The sequence below is a fragment of the Pseudopodoces humilis genome, chromosome 7, assembly GCF_049639895.1.
Source record: "Pseudopodoces humilis isolate 2021_Gansu_Grassland_sample_001 chromosome 7, ASM4963989v1, whole genome shotgun sequence".
Lineage (NCBI taxonomy): Eukaryota > Metazoa > Chordata > Aves > Passeriformes > Paridae > Pseudopodoces > Pseudopodoces humilis.
This window is the reverse complement of record NC_142206.1, coordinates 45988609-46002792: the sequence shown is the minus strand read 5'-3', so window position 1 is coordinate 46002792 and position 14184 is coordinate 45988609. Positions and strand designations below refer to the sequence as shown.

Below are 14184 nucleotides of genomic sequence, written 5' to 3'. Positions count from 1 at the left end.
AATTGTAGATAATGTAGATAATATGAAGGACATGGATAAGCTGTGGGTATTTAAATTAGTGCACCTCTAATATGAAATTAGCATACCTCACTAAATGGACTATCGGTGTGGAGTCTGGGGTTCTTTTCCTTTCTGACATGGATTTTATAGGTGACCTTGAGGACTTCTTTTTTTATTCTTTTGTTTCTGAGTCTTCTCAATTTTCTTTTCGATAGTGTAGGGATAATTAAGCTTTCCATGTATACACAGAAATTCTGTAGGCTGAAGCAGCATTATTAATGCTACTTGCTGCCTGATCTCCCTCAAGTATGCCTGTGATTGCCCATCATGATGACAGGCTTGTCTTCTGAGCTCTCCTGCTTTGCCAGCCCTGTCTCCCTGCATCTGTCTGATCTTGTACTTCATTCCTCCCTCGCAGTGTCTTCAGCACTTGGACTTTGCCTAGCCTGGGGACACTTTGGGCAGTGTCTGGGGTTGCTAGGTACTGGCATGAAACAACATCAACTCTGTATAGGAGGCAGGCGTTGTTTAAGGGCAGTTAATGACACTGCTTTCTTCAGCTGTTTGCAGGGTTTCTGTGTGGCAGCCTGATAGCTTTGTATGGTGGTTTCCATATAAACTCAAGGAGATATCTAACAAGCTAAATAGGACTCTTGGAGTTGGGCAATGTAATGCAACACCTCCTGAGCCTGTTGGAGGAATTGTTTTATGATGAGAGCAGTGGGAAGCTAATGTGGTGTGGGATCTGTTAGCAGTCATTTTGTGTGAGCTTACCTGTACTAATGGACACTTGCTGGTGTGCTGGAGGAGCAGTGGACCAGCTGTGCCTATGGGTAGTGGGTCATCGTGGCTGAAATAATGGTAGAGAATCATTCCAGAGCTGGTGTTGAAGTGCCCCTTGCAGGTTTAGGAACCTGGACTCTAGATACATGCTTTGGGTTGGCAGTCTTGGCTGCAGCTCAGACTTGCTGGGTGTCTAGGTCATGCACTAGAAGACATTCCTAACTTCTCTGTACACAAGAGGAAGTGCTGAGGTAAAAAAATTGCTTAAAAGGCCACGAGTGCCTTCATTAGTGTAAAACCCAAAAACAGTCAGTCCCATGCCAGTGTTTCTTTACCTGTGGCAGATAGACAAAGCCGTAGGGTCTGTGCCTGGGACACTACTAATGGGGCTCTCTCTGTGGGTTTGGGTGGGGGGTGGACAGGCTCAGAAAGCACTGCTGCAGAGGGCTGGGCCTTTCACTCTGATAACACATACAAACCCAGAGGTACAAAGACAACTTCTGATGATAGGTCTTGTGCTGGTGGGACTTCAACTCCTTTAATATTGGAAGACCACTGGACAGTGTGCCTTGTGGTAGCACTTTGATGCATTGCAGGATGTTGTGCTGCATCTTGCCTCTGAAATAGGTTCAGTTTTTTTGACTATGGAGTACCGTGGCCTTCCCTTTCCTCAGGTGTTACTTCTCAGTGCTGATCCAGCCTCTTTATTCCCATATCATTGTTTATTTCTATGTTTGGCTTCCTCTTTTTTAAATTTCATTTTGAGACAAAGTAGTCCTTTTCCTTTCTAACCATACTTCCATTCTCAGGGAAGTAATATACCTACCCAGCCTCTCCAATGAAAAAGACAGTGCCCATTTTGTGACTGGAAGAACAGCAGAGACGTGGAGGTGGTTCATGTGGCTGCATCACTTGGGGAAGAACCAGGCTGTCGCTCTAATTAGGAACGGCGAGAAGAGAGCGACACGGACTCTCAAGGAAGTCAGAACAGGAGAATTCCTTAGTTTATTACTTTAAACTTGTTTTTATAGACTAGTTCGTGGAAAGTACAGAAAGGAAACTCTTATTGGTTAGTAAACTGCTACATCACCATCATTGGTCAGTGGTGTACAACACTCTCTGACTTTCTCTTGCCAAGAAAACAAAGAGACAGGAAAACAGCACCTGGCAGTTGTTTTCTGTCTTTGAGGATTGTTTTGAAATCCTCCCATGAATTTCTCAGGCTAGCTCTCAGGCAGGACTGAGCTATGTAGCCTGTAATAGCTACAGGCACTCTGGTTCAGATTTAGCATCCATACCAGGCCACTTTGATAAAGTCAAATCAGGGGAATAAAAGGTTGATGGCTGGGTTTGTGTCTGGGGTAGCTTTGTGTCTGGTAATATACCAAGAGATGAGCATGAAAACAAAGACTTGGACTTGTATGATCTGAAGTAATGGATGTTTTTACTTGGAGCAAAATAAGATTTAAAAAGTCCCAGCCTTTTGTTTTCTTGAGGAATGCTGATGATTTTTTGATGCAACTGGCTTGCTTGGGTTGAACACTGTACTCCAGCAAAGTTTTGCATCAAAACTTTAATTTCACGCATTAGATGAGCATATGTTTATGGTCATGTAATTGTGTTTTAGCTAGTCTCTTCACACTTTTTCACCTTTGTGCTTGAGCTGAGCTATGACTGCTGCTTTACTGAGAAAAGGGTGAAAACGTGCAGAAGTGTTTGTGAGGGTTTTGTTATGTTGCATGCAGATACTACTTCAGATTTACTTCTTAGTGTCAAGCGGTCACCTAACATTGCCAAATTTTCCTTGGAAGAGAAGGGGATATTTCTAGCTCTCTTAAATTTCTAAGTTGGGGAATTTTTATGAAAATTAAAAGCTTAGTAAGCAGTTGTCACTGTCATTAAGATGCAGTCAGGGTCTTCAGTGCAATTCTTTAAAGCTGGACATAGAGAATTTCATTTGTCTGTGCTAGAAATGTTAAAAGAGAATGGAGAAAATCTGCCTTTAAACTGCATGAATAGTTATCTGTAATTTTTATGTAAGATTGCAGTGAATCTGAGGAATGTGTTTTGTAATAATAGGAATCATTGGCAGTGGCTTTGTTTTTCTTTCTTTAAGAATTCTGTAGCTGTTGTACTTGTTAATTAAAAAAAAAACAAGCAAAAATCAAACCAAACAAAAGAAAAACAGAAAAAACCTAGCTGACCTCAGATGATTCAGTGCTTTGTCTGTTTCTGCAAATAAGTTCAATTGTTTAAAAAAAGGAGTGACTAGAGAACCCACCAGACTTATATGCAAGGTGTAGGCAAGCTGTTACAGAGGATAAAGTTTTAGTATTATCTGTGACCCCCATAAAAAAACTACTTAAAACTGGAGAATCTGTGTAGGAGAGCTGAGCAGGCAACATTATTCTTGATAACTTGAAATACCAATGAGTAAAAATAAGCGATAGAGTTTGAAACAGACCAGCAGACTAACTTTGGCATCTGATCTTAAATCTTTCTGAGCGCTTGCCAGACAAATAGTTGAAAATTTGTTATGTAATATATTTTCCAAGTTTTGATACTAGTATGCTAATTCTGCTTCATGTAAATGAAGGAACTACAGTTCTGAGTTGGTTCTTTTTTAGGAGTGATACCCTTCATTTGGAGGAGCATGATGCTAACATGAGGGATGGGTAGTTGGAACTAAAAAAAGTAAGGCGCGTTGTTCTTGTCACCACTGTCTGCAAGTGAATGGCATACAGCTGACCTTTGAGCAGTGATCCTGGTTGCACAGGTTCTCTCTCCTTGGATATTGAAAAATATCTCTGACCTTGCTGTTGTGCTGATTCAACACAGCATCAGTGGTCACAACAGACATGCATTCTCTAGTCTTGGTGAAGTTTGCAATCACGAACCACTTCTTTCACATAGTGCCAGCACAACGCTTGCAAACCTTCAAGAGTAGAGGTATATTTAGTGAAGTATGTGCAATTTGTGTTGTATTGTGGGATGGCTTTGAAGTCACTTGGCAGGTTTCTTTGCTTAGTACAAGAAAGTTATTTAAGCAAGCCATTCTCTCCTGAGGTGGATTTTGGAGAGATTATTGTGTTCCTCTCAGCGCACTTCAGAGCTGAAGACAAGATGTCATAAGGTGCAACTTGGAAAGTATTTTATTTGCCTTCGTTCTGCTTCACCGTTTCCTCATGAAAATACCTCATTTTTCTTGTTAAGTACATTTTTTCATAGGGTGTGAAAAGGGGAATTTGTGTTTAGGAGGAATTCCTGATGATAGTTTGCTGGGTGACTGCAGTGTCAGGTAGTGAGTGAAGTACCCTGCTCTTTTTGTGGATAGGTTCTTCCATCAAGCCTTTTGTGCTTTTGCAGGTCCTTGCTGCCTGACAGCCTTGGGTGTACTCTTACCACCCCCAGAGGCTTCCTGCACAGGTGTGAGCAGTCAACAGTGACAAAAGTGTCAGCAAGGTGGCTGATGGCTTTGTGCTGCTATATTAGATGTGGTACATTCATAGAAGTTGAGAAATGTGATTCTGGTCTAAAACAATAATCTTTTTCAAATTCTGCTCCTGGATGTAGTTACTCAAACAGTTGTTTTAAATTCTGTGGTGACGTGTAGTTCTATCATACAATTATTTGGTTCTGTAGAAGGCCTTTTGTGCTCATATTGAACACGTGGACCTGTAGAAGCTGTTGGGCATTCCTGTGGATAAGCAAGGTGGCAGATATGTGTGAAAGGTTTGATTCAAGCCTGCTGTTGCAGCATAACTGGACACAATGAGCTCAGGATAAATATTTCTTTAAAGAAAGAGCCTTTAATACCCAGTAATCTCTCCACTATTACTTGTAAAGAGATCATCTGTTGTAACAACAATTTCATCAAGGAGAGAAAACCTTTTGATGGTGAATTACTGACAACAAAAGGTTCCTAATCACTGCAAAAGGTATCCTTAATGATATTCACAGGTCCTCTGTTAACGACTGCAGCAACCTACACTGAGTTAGGCAGGGACAGATGTCGCAGTGATATGATTTCAGTATTTGATAGCTTGAGGCTGCAGATGTTTTTTGGAAATGCCCTTTTTTGAGTAATGGGAAATTTCTGCTTTTTCTCATTGCTTTTATGGTTACTGAAGCCAATGGGATGTACTTCTCAGATGGTGTACATCTGCACCCCTCAGTCTGTGGAGCTGCCTGATTCGTACCGCTGATCATTTTGGTTCAAGAAAGCCTAGCCATGGCCACTCATCCCCTCCTGATTTGACAGTGGAGAAGTGCAGATCTACTCAGTGGGCAGCTGTTGTTTGGTAGTAGCAAGGTCCTTAACTCAGAGCTGTTTCAAAGTTCTCAGCCTGCTGGCATAGCTTAGGTGCCTGAGCTGAGCCGTGGAGTCACTTGTGGGTGTCTTGTTCTGGTTTCTCTCCTCCCAGCCTCCAGGCACCTGTGTTGGTGCCCAGCCTCTCGGTGTCCCTGGCTTCCCATGCACAGCCTGGCCTTGCCCTCAGGGCTGTCTGCCAGCCTTGCTGCCCAGCTCTCCCCTGTACCCCTGCTCTGTGTCATACTGGTTTTGTCATTTATCTTACAAGCTGCTTTGTGTCCAGCCAGAGTCCTGGTTTTCATTTTTGAGTGTGCTGTTTCACGAGGTGAATCAGGATGTGTCGCCAGGGGTCCTGCTGCAGAAGGGGAGAGCTCCCATTCCCCTTCCTGGCTTCCTACATCCCTGGCTCAGCTTTGCCACAGCTCTCTGGATGCTTGTCACACCCTTCATGTGAGCCAGCTTAATGAGTATAAATTACATCAAATTGTGTGAGAAAAAGAGTTTTCTTTGAGGAAAATGACTGAAATGGGCTTATAGAAGAAGGCCCAGACACATGCAAGGCATCAGAGAGGAAAAAAAATCTTCCTTTTAGCAGATCTCCTTTAGGGTTGTATTCCCTTGGGGACCATCTTGGTGGTGATGCTGCTACAAGAGACATGGGTACCCAGAGCTGCTCCTTCCTGGTGCACATCCAAAATGAGTATGTTACCAGAGTTTCAGAAGGCAAAATTTGGAAATGCTAGTATCTGCTTTAGCCCATGTTTTGTGGTTTCTGTGTCCGCTCTCTTCCCAAAGCTTTGTTTTGTTGTTTTGACCAGACTTGTTTTTATGGCAGTAAAAAGAACAACTCAATGAAAAAGGTTTCGTTCTTAACACCTTTCAAGTCTGTGCTAAAATAACCGGGGAACAAATTTCTTCAAATAAACACTATCTGGAATGTTTATATAGATGGATATATGCAGTACCAAAATCTGGCCATGCAAGCCCAATGCAATGAGTTGTGTATTTTTTCCCAGACACTGGTCTCGGAAAGAGCTCAACACAATTTTTTTAGTTGTGCTTTGGGCAGGCAGTTAGTTGCAAGGTACTTGCAGGGAAAATCTTTGTAATGAGGAGTTTTACTAGTGGATAATGCTATTAATTCCCAACTATAACAACTGAAAGAGCTGACAAGCAGCATTTTAATTATTTAACATTTTCAGTCTTTTTCAATTCTAAAAAATGACCAAACATAAAATACTAATAGGTTGTGTAAAGTAGTATTTAAAAACTTTTAGATGCAGTCCACTGGAAGAAAAAACAAGTGAGCATTCGAGTGGATCATGTTCCTTTTCATGGCAATGCACTGACTTCAGTGACTGGGAGGGAAACAGAATTGGATATTTGTGATACGAGAGAGCAAATTTATTAATATATAAATTAGGAGTTAGTACACAGTATTGTGCACAATCTACATATATATTAAGTGACCTAAAAAGGAATAACAATTTCTCCATATAAAAGATAACAAGGATTTTTTTTTTTTAATAAAGTATTCAATCATGAACTTTCATGGGATAACTCCTTATGTTTCTGTCTCTCCCCATTAGCACCTCTGAAATCGCTTACCTTCAACTATAGTTTACTCTTGGACGACATGAAGAGGACTTCTATTGACATTCCCCATTTTTTAATTACCTTAACCAGGAATCAGTGCAGAAGCTGTGTAACCTGTGTTGGGCAGGAAGAAGGTGGCTGTGCCTGACCCTGGGAGGAGTTGGCATGTCAGGAGGTCTGAAAGCACTACAAATGCTGTGGATGTTATCCACTCCTCAGTCACTTGTTGCCTGGGAGACAAATGTAATCCAGAGATTTTTTTTATTTTTTTTTTTTTGACCCTTCCTTGCTGGTTTTTCATTGGAGTCACTATTGACTTTTAGCTTGGAGGAGGTAGTGAAGCAGCACGCCAAGTGTCATAAGATGGAAATTAATCACTAACCAATGGGTCTGAGCTCCAATGATTTCCTTTCCCATGATTGCTCTGTATATAGTAAGACTAATGACACATCTGAACAGTTAACCAAGCTCTTCACACCTCCACACAGTCAAGAAGGTTTCTTAACCAGATGTCACTTAAGTTTTCCTTTTTATTCATGCTTTGTTATGTGATTGTGGAAAAACAAAAATAAGTGTCTTAAAAGAGAACATTGCAAAGTTGGCGAGCTTTGCCTTTAATTACATTTGTTTTTGCTAGTAAATTATAAGTCAGCTCAGTTGCAAATGTCCCTGTTTGGGCACCAGCTGTCGCGGTCTGGGCGGTGGTCCGGGTGCCATGACCTTCCCAGAGAAACGTCCTTGGAAGGACATTCTTGGCACACAGGCCCTCCCTGCCCTGCTGAGAGTGATCTCAGCTCTGAGCCCTGAAAAGGGCTCTTGAGTGATTGCAGCTCTTCGGGCGACATCTGGGTGACACGGAAGGAGGGACGGGGGAACCTCATGTGGTATTCTGGAAGGAGCCTTTATTCTCTGTCCAGGAACAAGGAGAACTCCAGCCACCACAAAGGGGTCAGGGATGACTCCAGATAGTCAGAGGGAAACAGGGATATGGGAAATACGGGAAAAGAAGGGGGCGGGACGGAACATCAGGACCAATCAACTGAGGCTTTGGGGTGGAGCAAAAGGGGAAGGGCCAATGGGGTACATAAATATTGCATGGGCCGCAAGGCATGCATATGACACTGCTCTTACCACCTTGAAGGAGGAACTCGACTGGGAGTTTTCCCTTCAAGGGAGAGTTGTGGGTTCTTTGTTAATTGGCCCACTGGCCTCCACATCTCCCCTTTATTTATTAAAAATGCAGCGACATAACAAACCTGCATTTCCAGTGTTTTTTCTTAACAAGGCATGTACTTCTCAATTTTTTTTTTTTGAGAGTTCCTGTTTTTCAGTGAGATTATTTTTGGCTTTTGCAAGAATCTGGGCAAGCCACACTAATTTATCTTAACAGTAATGAAAGGTTTTGAAGTCACTGTTCAGTAGTAAGGCCCTCAGCTTAAACTAACTGGTGGGTTTTCGGGAGTAATCTCTTCCAGGTAGATGAGAAGTCTGTCTTGGAAGTAAATGAGAAAACTGAAGTTTGAAAACAATACGTTGTGTTCCAGTAAGTACAAATAAGGTATATGGTAGTTAAGTGTAGCTTTTTTTATAAGCTTATCCCATGCTGTAAGAAGTAAGGAATCCAGTGAAGGTTTTCCCCTGAAAAAATGTTCCTAGTTTTGCTTATTGCTTGCTTAAAAGGAAATTTTATGTTCTTAGTCTGGGTCTTGGATACAGCATGGAAGTGGAATTTGGGATGTTTGGATTCTATTTTTGACTCTGTTCTTTGCCTAAAAATCACTTACTGGGCTTATCATGTGTCTGGCTCATTGTCCCATATTTAAGAGGGCTAAGTGTAACAACCTTGTTATTGTAGACTGGTTTGAGAAGTGTGGTGCACAGCTTTCACAGCTGACAGCAGTACTGGATCTCTCAGTCACTGGCTGTAGAGCTGAAGAGTCTTGCTTGCTGTCTCTCTAGCCCCTTGAGCCTGGGGCTTTTTGGCCATATTGGGGCCTTGCTTCACTTCAAGAGCTGGAACATGTCTCCCCTTAGACTCTCCTGTGGCCTCCTGGTAGGGCACCTTTGGGCAATAAAAGGATGGATGGGCTTGAACCCTGGAAGCCATCCTGAAGAATCTTGACCCCATGCTCCTGTTCCACCAGAGCAGCATGCAGCCGTGCTTCTTTCTGACAGAAAACTGTCACAGCTCCTGTGGGTTGTGTTGCCTGCTCTCCTTTTCTTTCAAGCTAAGTCTCACATGGCACTGAAAACTTTCTAGGTGCACACGCAGCCATCCAGTGACATCAGAGAAGACTTTCCTCTTTCATTTATTTTTGGGTAGGAGAATTTAGTACAGATTTGCTCTCTGTAAGCACTTTGCATGTTGCACTGTGTATCCTAAAGCTGTCCATGGGGCAGAGGAGCGCCTAGGAGGTGGTAGGGCATAGATACAAGTTTTCAAAAGGAAACAAATGTCTGGTTATGGTCTTATAGATGGTTAAAGAAAATAATACCCCTCTTCTGATGTGATTCTGTGTGTGTGTGTGTGCGCTTGTTCTTCAACACATTAACTGAGAGCTTTGTTTCACTGGTAGAAGTTTAAGCAGAGAAAAAGGATGGCCCTGGGTTGAGAAGCAGCTAGAAGCAGTAATGCTGGCTCCCCCATCTCTTCCAGAAAACATCAACACTTACCAAAAAATCTTAACATAATGCCTTGAAAAGCCTGCCAGTGGAGTTCAGTCAACAGTTAGGATTGGTGTTTGTTTTTATGTATGTTCAAGCAGAGCAATGCTGCTCCTGAACTATCATTCCATATGCTTTCATAGTGAAGCTGAGGCAAAGTTTTCGTATTTGTTTGAGAACTCGCACAAAACAATCCAAAATATCCTCAGCCTGACCTCACATGGGATTGAGACAAGAAATGAAATTGCACTGCCTGTAACTGCAGAATAAACACTGAATTTTAGTGTAATCTTTGCCTTACAGATTGACTGCTTGTGTTCCTTGTATCTAGAAAGAGTAATTACAGTAACTGCTGTTTTAGCTGATCACAATTTCACAACACCCTTAAATGGTTATACTGTGATTATACTGTAGTCTCTTTTTTGTTTTTGATTAGTTGGTTTGTTTTGGGTTTTTTGGGTAATTTTTTCCCCTCTGGGGAGAAAAGATGATTAATTCCCTCTTGTAGTATAATGGCATTGATGTCATGTGGGTTGGAGGATTAAGTCCTTTTATTTTTAAAACAGTTGCTAGGGTGTTTAACCCCATCCTTTTTAGCCTTGTTTCTGTTTGTATAACAGCAAAAGGAAAAGAAAACCACATCTAAAAACAAGATACTTTTCTTCTCTTTTTAACAGTTTACGGTAGCTCCTTATTTTTCCAATATGGGGTGATTGGAAAATTGCCAAATATTATTCAATTATATTAACTGGTAACAAAAGAGAGGGGTAAAAGAGCAATCAAACATTCATTCTTACTTTTTTCCTCTCAAAATTGTGATTTAAATCATATAGTCATAATATATTATTAATGGAGCAATAATCTCTGGCAAGCAAAGATTCTTTGCTTCTGTCAGACAAAAAACCCAAACCTACTGCTTTTCCAGACAAAAACTGCTAAATAAATAAGGCTGTGCCATTAGATCAAATATTTGATTTTTTTTTCAATTCTTTTCTCTTTGCAGAGTATTGGAAAGGGGTCCTTGTGGTGTATAGACCCAGAATATAGACAAAATCTTATTCAGGCTTTGAAAAAGACACCCTATCACCCATATTCGCATGTGTTCAATACACCTCCCACATCTCCTCAGGCATATCAAAGGTAAGAACTAGATGCGTTTTACAACTCTAAATGTTTTCCTGCAGTGTTGTGTATAATTCTTTGGTAAGACACAAAATGTAATCACGCGATGCAGTTTGGAATGTGCTGGTGCGGAAAGCCCGGGAGCGCCGATGGTGGCCTGGCCTTGTTCGGCATGTCCATGCTCATGGCTTTTACCTGCTCATGCCCCTGCCAGCATCAGTGAGTTCCCCCAGCAGACCTGCAGGCTCCCTGCAATAGCCGCTTGGCAGAGGAACGCCTGAAATTAAAATGCAGATAAGCAAATGGAGAGCTTTGAAGTGCCCACTTATCCCATTTGGTGAAGGCACGATTCCTCACTCAGAGGAGATGGGCTCATTCTTCTCCTGGGAGAGCTGAGGCCCGATGTTGCCTGTGCAGCCACGAGATGTCCATCTGGTGAGCCGATGCCCAGGTGGCTTGCCAGCCCTTGGTGGTGGATAGGTGCCCGTGGTGGCCCTTAGGATTAACCTGGATTTTCTCCTTTGCTTCAGTGGAGCAGACGTGGGGTGGGGTTTTTCTCTTCGTTTTGCGGTTTTTTGACCTGGCCTTCACTTATAACCAGCGTTAGCAAAGAGACATAATCCATGGCTGCCATCCACAAAGCAGGAAAGCAGGCGCTGAGGCTTGGCGGCACTGTTTTCTCCTCGATGCTAATAAGGACCAGGAATGCGGCTCATGGCCCGTGCTGGCCCACCCTCCTCAGGATGGGGGAGGTGTGATGACCCAGCCGCAGCAGGGCCCGCAGCAGCACCGGGGCTGAGCTCTGACGCTGACGGCTCCGGTGGCGGCCGAGGTGGTTTTTATTATTTTTCCGCCGTAGCGTTGGGGCTGGCGGCCGGGGAGGGCAGCGTGATGGTCGCCGTGGCGACGGGGCGTCGCCCCGGCAACGCGAGGCCGGGCCGGCGCTGCCGCGTCACGGGGCCGCGGGGCTCGGCCGCGCCGTTGCCGCGGTAACTGCGATCCCGGCGCGGCGCTGGCAGTGGGGACCCTGGGCCCGCCGTTCTGTCGGGGGATCGTCCCAGTGGCCGGGGATTCCCCTGGCCCCCTGGATTTTCCTTTGGAAACCAGGGAGTGATGAGGCTGCAGGCTCCCGAGGCGGTGCAGCCCGGCTGTCCTGGTATTCTGTGGGGTGCCGGGGAGATGCTGTCCCTAGTACCACCTGTGAAAGTACCCCCCGCTACTGTGCTCTGCAGAAGGACAGGTAAATAACTGAGATAATGGATAAAAACTGCAGTTCGTGCATTTGAATGAAACATGATTCTTGGCCTTTGGTTTATTGTTACTGCTGCATTTTTAAGGGTATTTTAATTATGCTCATACAGATATATTGATATATTCTCATATTGAGTAGAAGTATAGTGCACATCTGACATAGAAATGGAGGGATTTTGATCCTTTCTAATCCTCACAAACAAAGAAATCCAGCATACACATGCAGTTGAAAGCCAGAGGATCTGCCATTTTTTTATGGCTGAAGTGGGTGCTCACTCAATGGGCTGGGTGTGCCAGAACCTCTGTGCAATAAGGTGGCAGATGTTGCTGGCAGGAGCATGGACATGGACAGCTCTTCTAGGCTAAGCTGCAGGAATCAATGCAGCAGCACTGCTGTGGGCAGTCCTTGCAGGGATGAATCCTTAGACATTCCCTGTGTGTGTGTGTCAGGGTGTGCTCAGTGGGGTAGCTACCCTGTGATCTGCACAGCCATGTGCCCACTGCTCCCCTGTCCTCATCCTGCACAGCCGTGTGCCCACTGCAGCTCTGTGCTTGCTGTGTGTGACAAAGGAACCTGCAGAGTCAGAAACCTTGGGCAGAGGCTGTGCTGCCCTCTTCCAATGGACTGTGTCCAGAACCTTATAGCCTGTTTTCAGGAGTGGGAGAAGAGAGGAGTACTGGCAGGTGCCATACAATATGGGATTTAAGAAATGGATTTCAGTCACTACCTGCTTTCACCTGTAGCTGAGCAAGGGAGAAGGAGGGGTCTAGCAAAATACTGACAAGTGAGTCCCAAAACTGGAAGGGAAACTTTTTCTCCTTGGAACCCATGGGATATCTGAGCTGCTGCTACACTGCTTGTGATGCCAAGTGCTTTGGAGTCTTCCTTGCAATGACTGCATCGTAAAACAAAGAGCTTGTGTGGCTGAAGGAGCAAATGCCTTGCAAATACAGTGAAGGCCAGGTTTTATATGAAGAAATTGTGGTCTCATTGTTACTTAGTTGGCTATTTTTCAGCATTTCCACTGTTAAATAAAACTTAATATCCCCATAGTATTCTAAAATATTTATTCATTCTGCTACTAATGACTGGTGAAACATCAACATGAAGCTGGTCTAGGCTATCAGTGATTTTTGAATTAATTCTGGATTGGCAGTTATATGGTAATTTTCTGAATATATTTCCAATATATTCACAACTAGTTGAACATTCCCTGTGCATTTGGAAAAAAACAGTAATCCCATGTGTAAGTGATTGCTTTCTCATGTGTACAAAAACTTCAGTAAGGGTAGAAAATGTAAATCCACTCCACTATAGTCAGATCTCCAGAGCAGTACATCGTCATAGTAACAAGTTCCAAGGGGAATTTTTCTTATGGTGAAAACAGTACACCTAGAAAAAATCCTTGGGTGGCAGAAGTTTTTCTCTCCATTTTGTGTAATGGAAGTCCACAAGTAAGAGAAGCTATGTCACTTGATAGTAATTAAATATATCTGGAACCAGATAATTTGCCAGTATTATTCCCGTCACTAGCAACAAGGTTTATAAGGGTCAGTTGATAAAATTCCACAGGGGCAAATTGGCCTATTCCTTGTCTTTATCAGATATTTTAAAAGAATAAAGATGCACAGATGAATCACGTGTTCTGTTTAGTATCTGCATAAGCAGCTTAGGGTTGAATTGAGCACAGAGTGGAGGAATGCATTGCAAAAATATTCCAAGCAAGATGATCGCTGAATACACAAATTCTCCTTTTCCTGATCGGAGTTAATGACATAAGATAATTCGGTTTCATGACTTCAGTAGAGCATCCTGCATAAATGTGACAGGCGTGGACCTCTTATGAAGGAGTTTCATGATGTGAACCTACACATTTGGATGGCTGAATCAGTGTTATACCACTAGCATTTGAGATAAAAATGACTCAAGCCATGATATGTGGAGTACATTGGAATCCATGTAGAGGAGACATTTTGGGGGAAAAGGCAGCCTTGCTATGTTTGTACATAAGAAGGAACTTCAGACTGCAGTTGTCTGAATTGCTGCTTCAATTCAGGGCAGAGGTTATCTGCAAGCTGTAAGAAGTAGAATATCACAGGGTGAATTATTTAATTTTAATTGGCTTGGATGTGTGTTCTTAAAAAACAATACAACAAACATAAAAAACAACACCTTGGGTTTTTATCTGGTTCTAATTGAAGCATATGTCATGAAGCATGTAATTTATGATGGATTTCAAGAGTGAACTGTTACACATCATTACAAAGGAAAAGCTCTCCTTGCTATGGAAAAATAGGGATGTTAGACTAATGTGTTTCTTCTAACTTTACAATTATATTGGTAATAGAAACTTTGAAATATATTTATAGGAATATGCTTGGTTAAGTAACTGTACATGTCAGTGCTCTGATACTTCATCTGCATGTTTTATTTCCCGTTTTCTGACTCTAACTGA

The 14184-nt window shown here is 42.8% G+C and overlaps 1 protein-coding gene across 7 annotated transcripts in view; it reads left to right on the top strand.

Moving 5' to 3' along the window:
• The window catches only part of FOXN3 (forkhead box N3), a 211311-nt gene that overhangs the window by 94749 nt on the left and 102378 nt on the right, over window positions 1-14184 (top strand). For all 7 annotated transcript variants that reach the window (XM_088057356.1, XM_088057355.1, XM_014249851.2 and 4 more), the window contains one exon: window positions 10359-10495. In XM_088057356.1, coding sequence (XP_087913482.1) covers window positions 10359-10495 — 137 coding nt within the window. The remainder of the gene's footprint in view (window positions 1-10358; window positions 10496-14184) is intronic.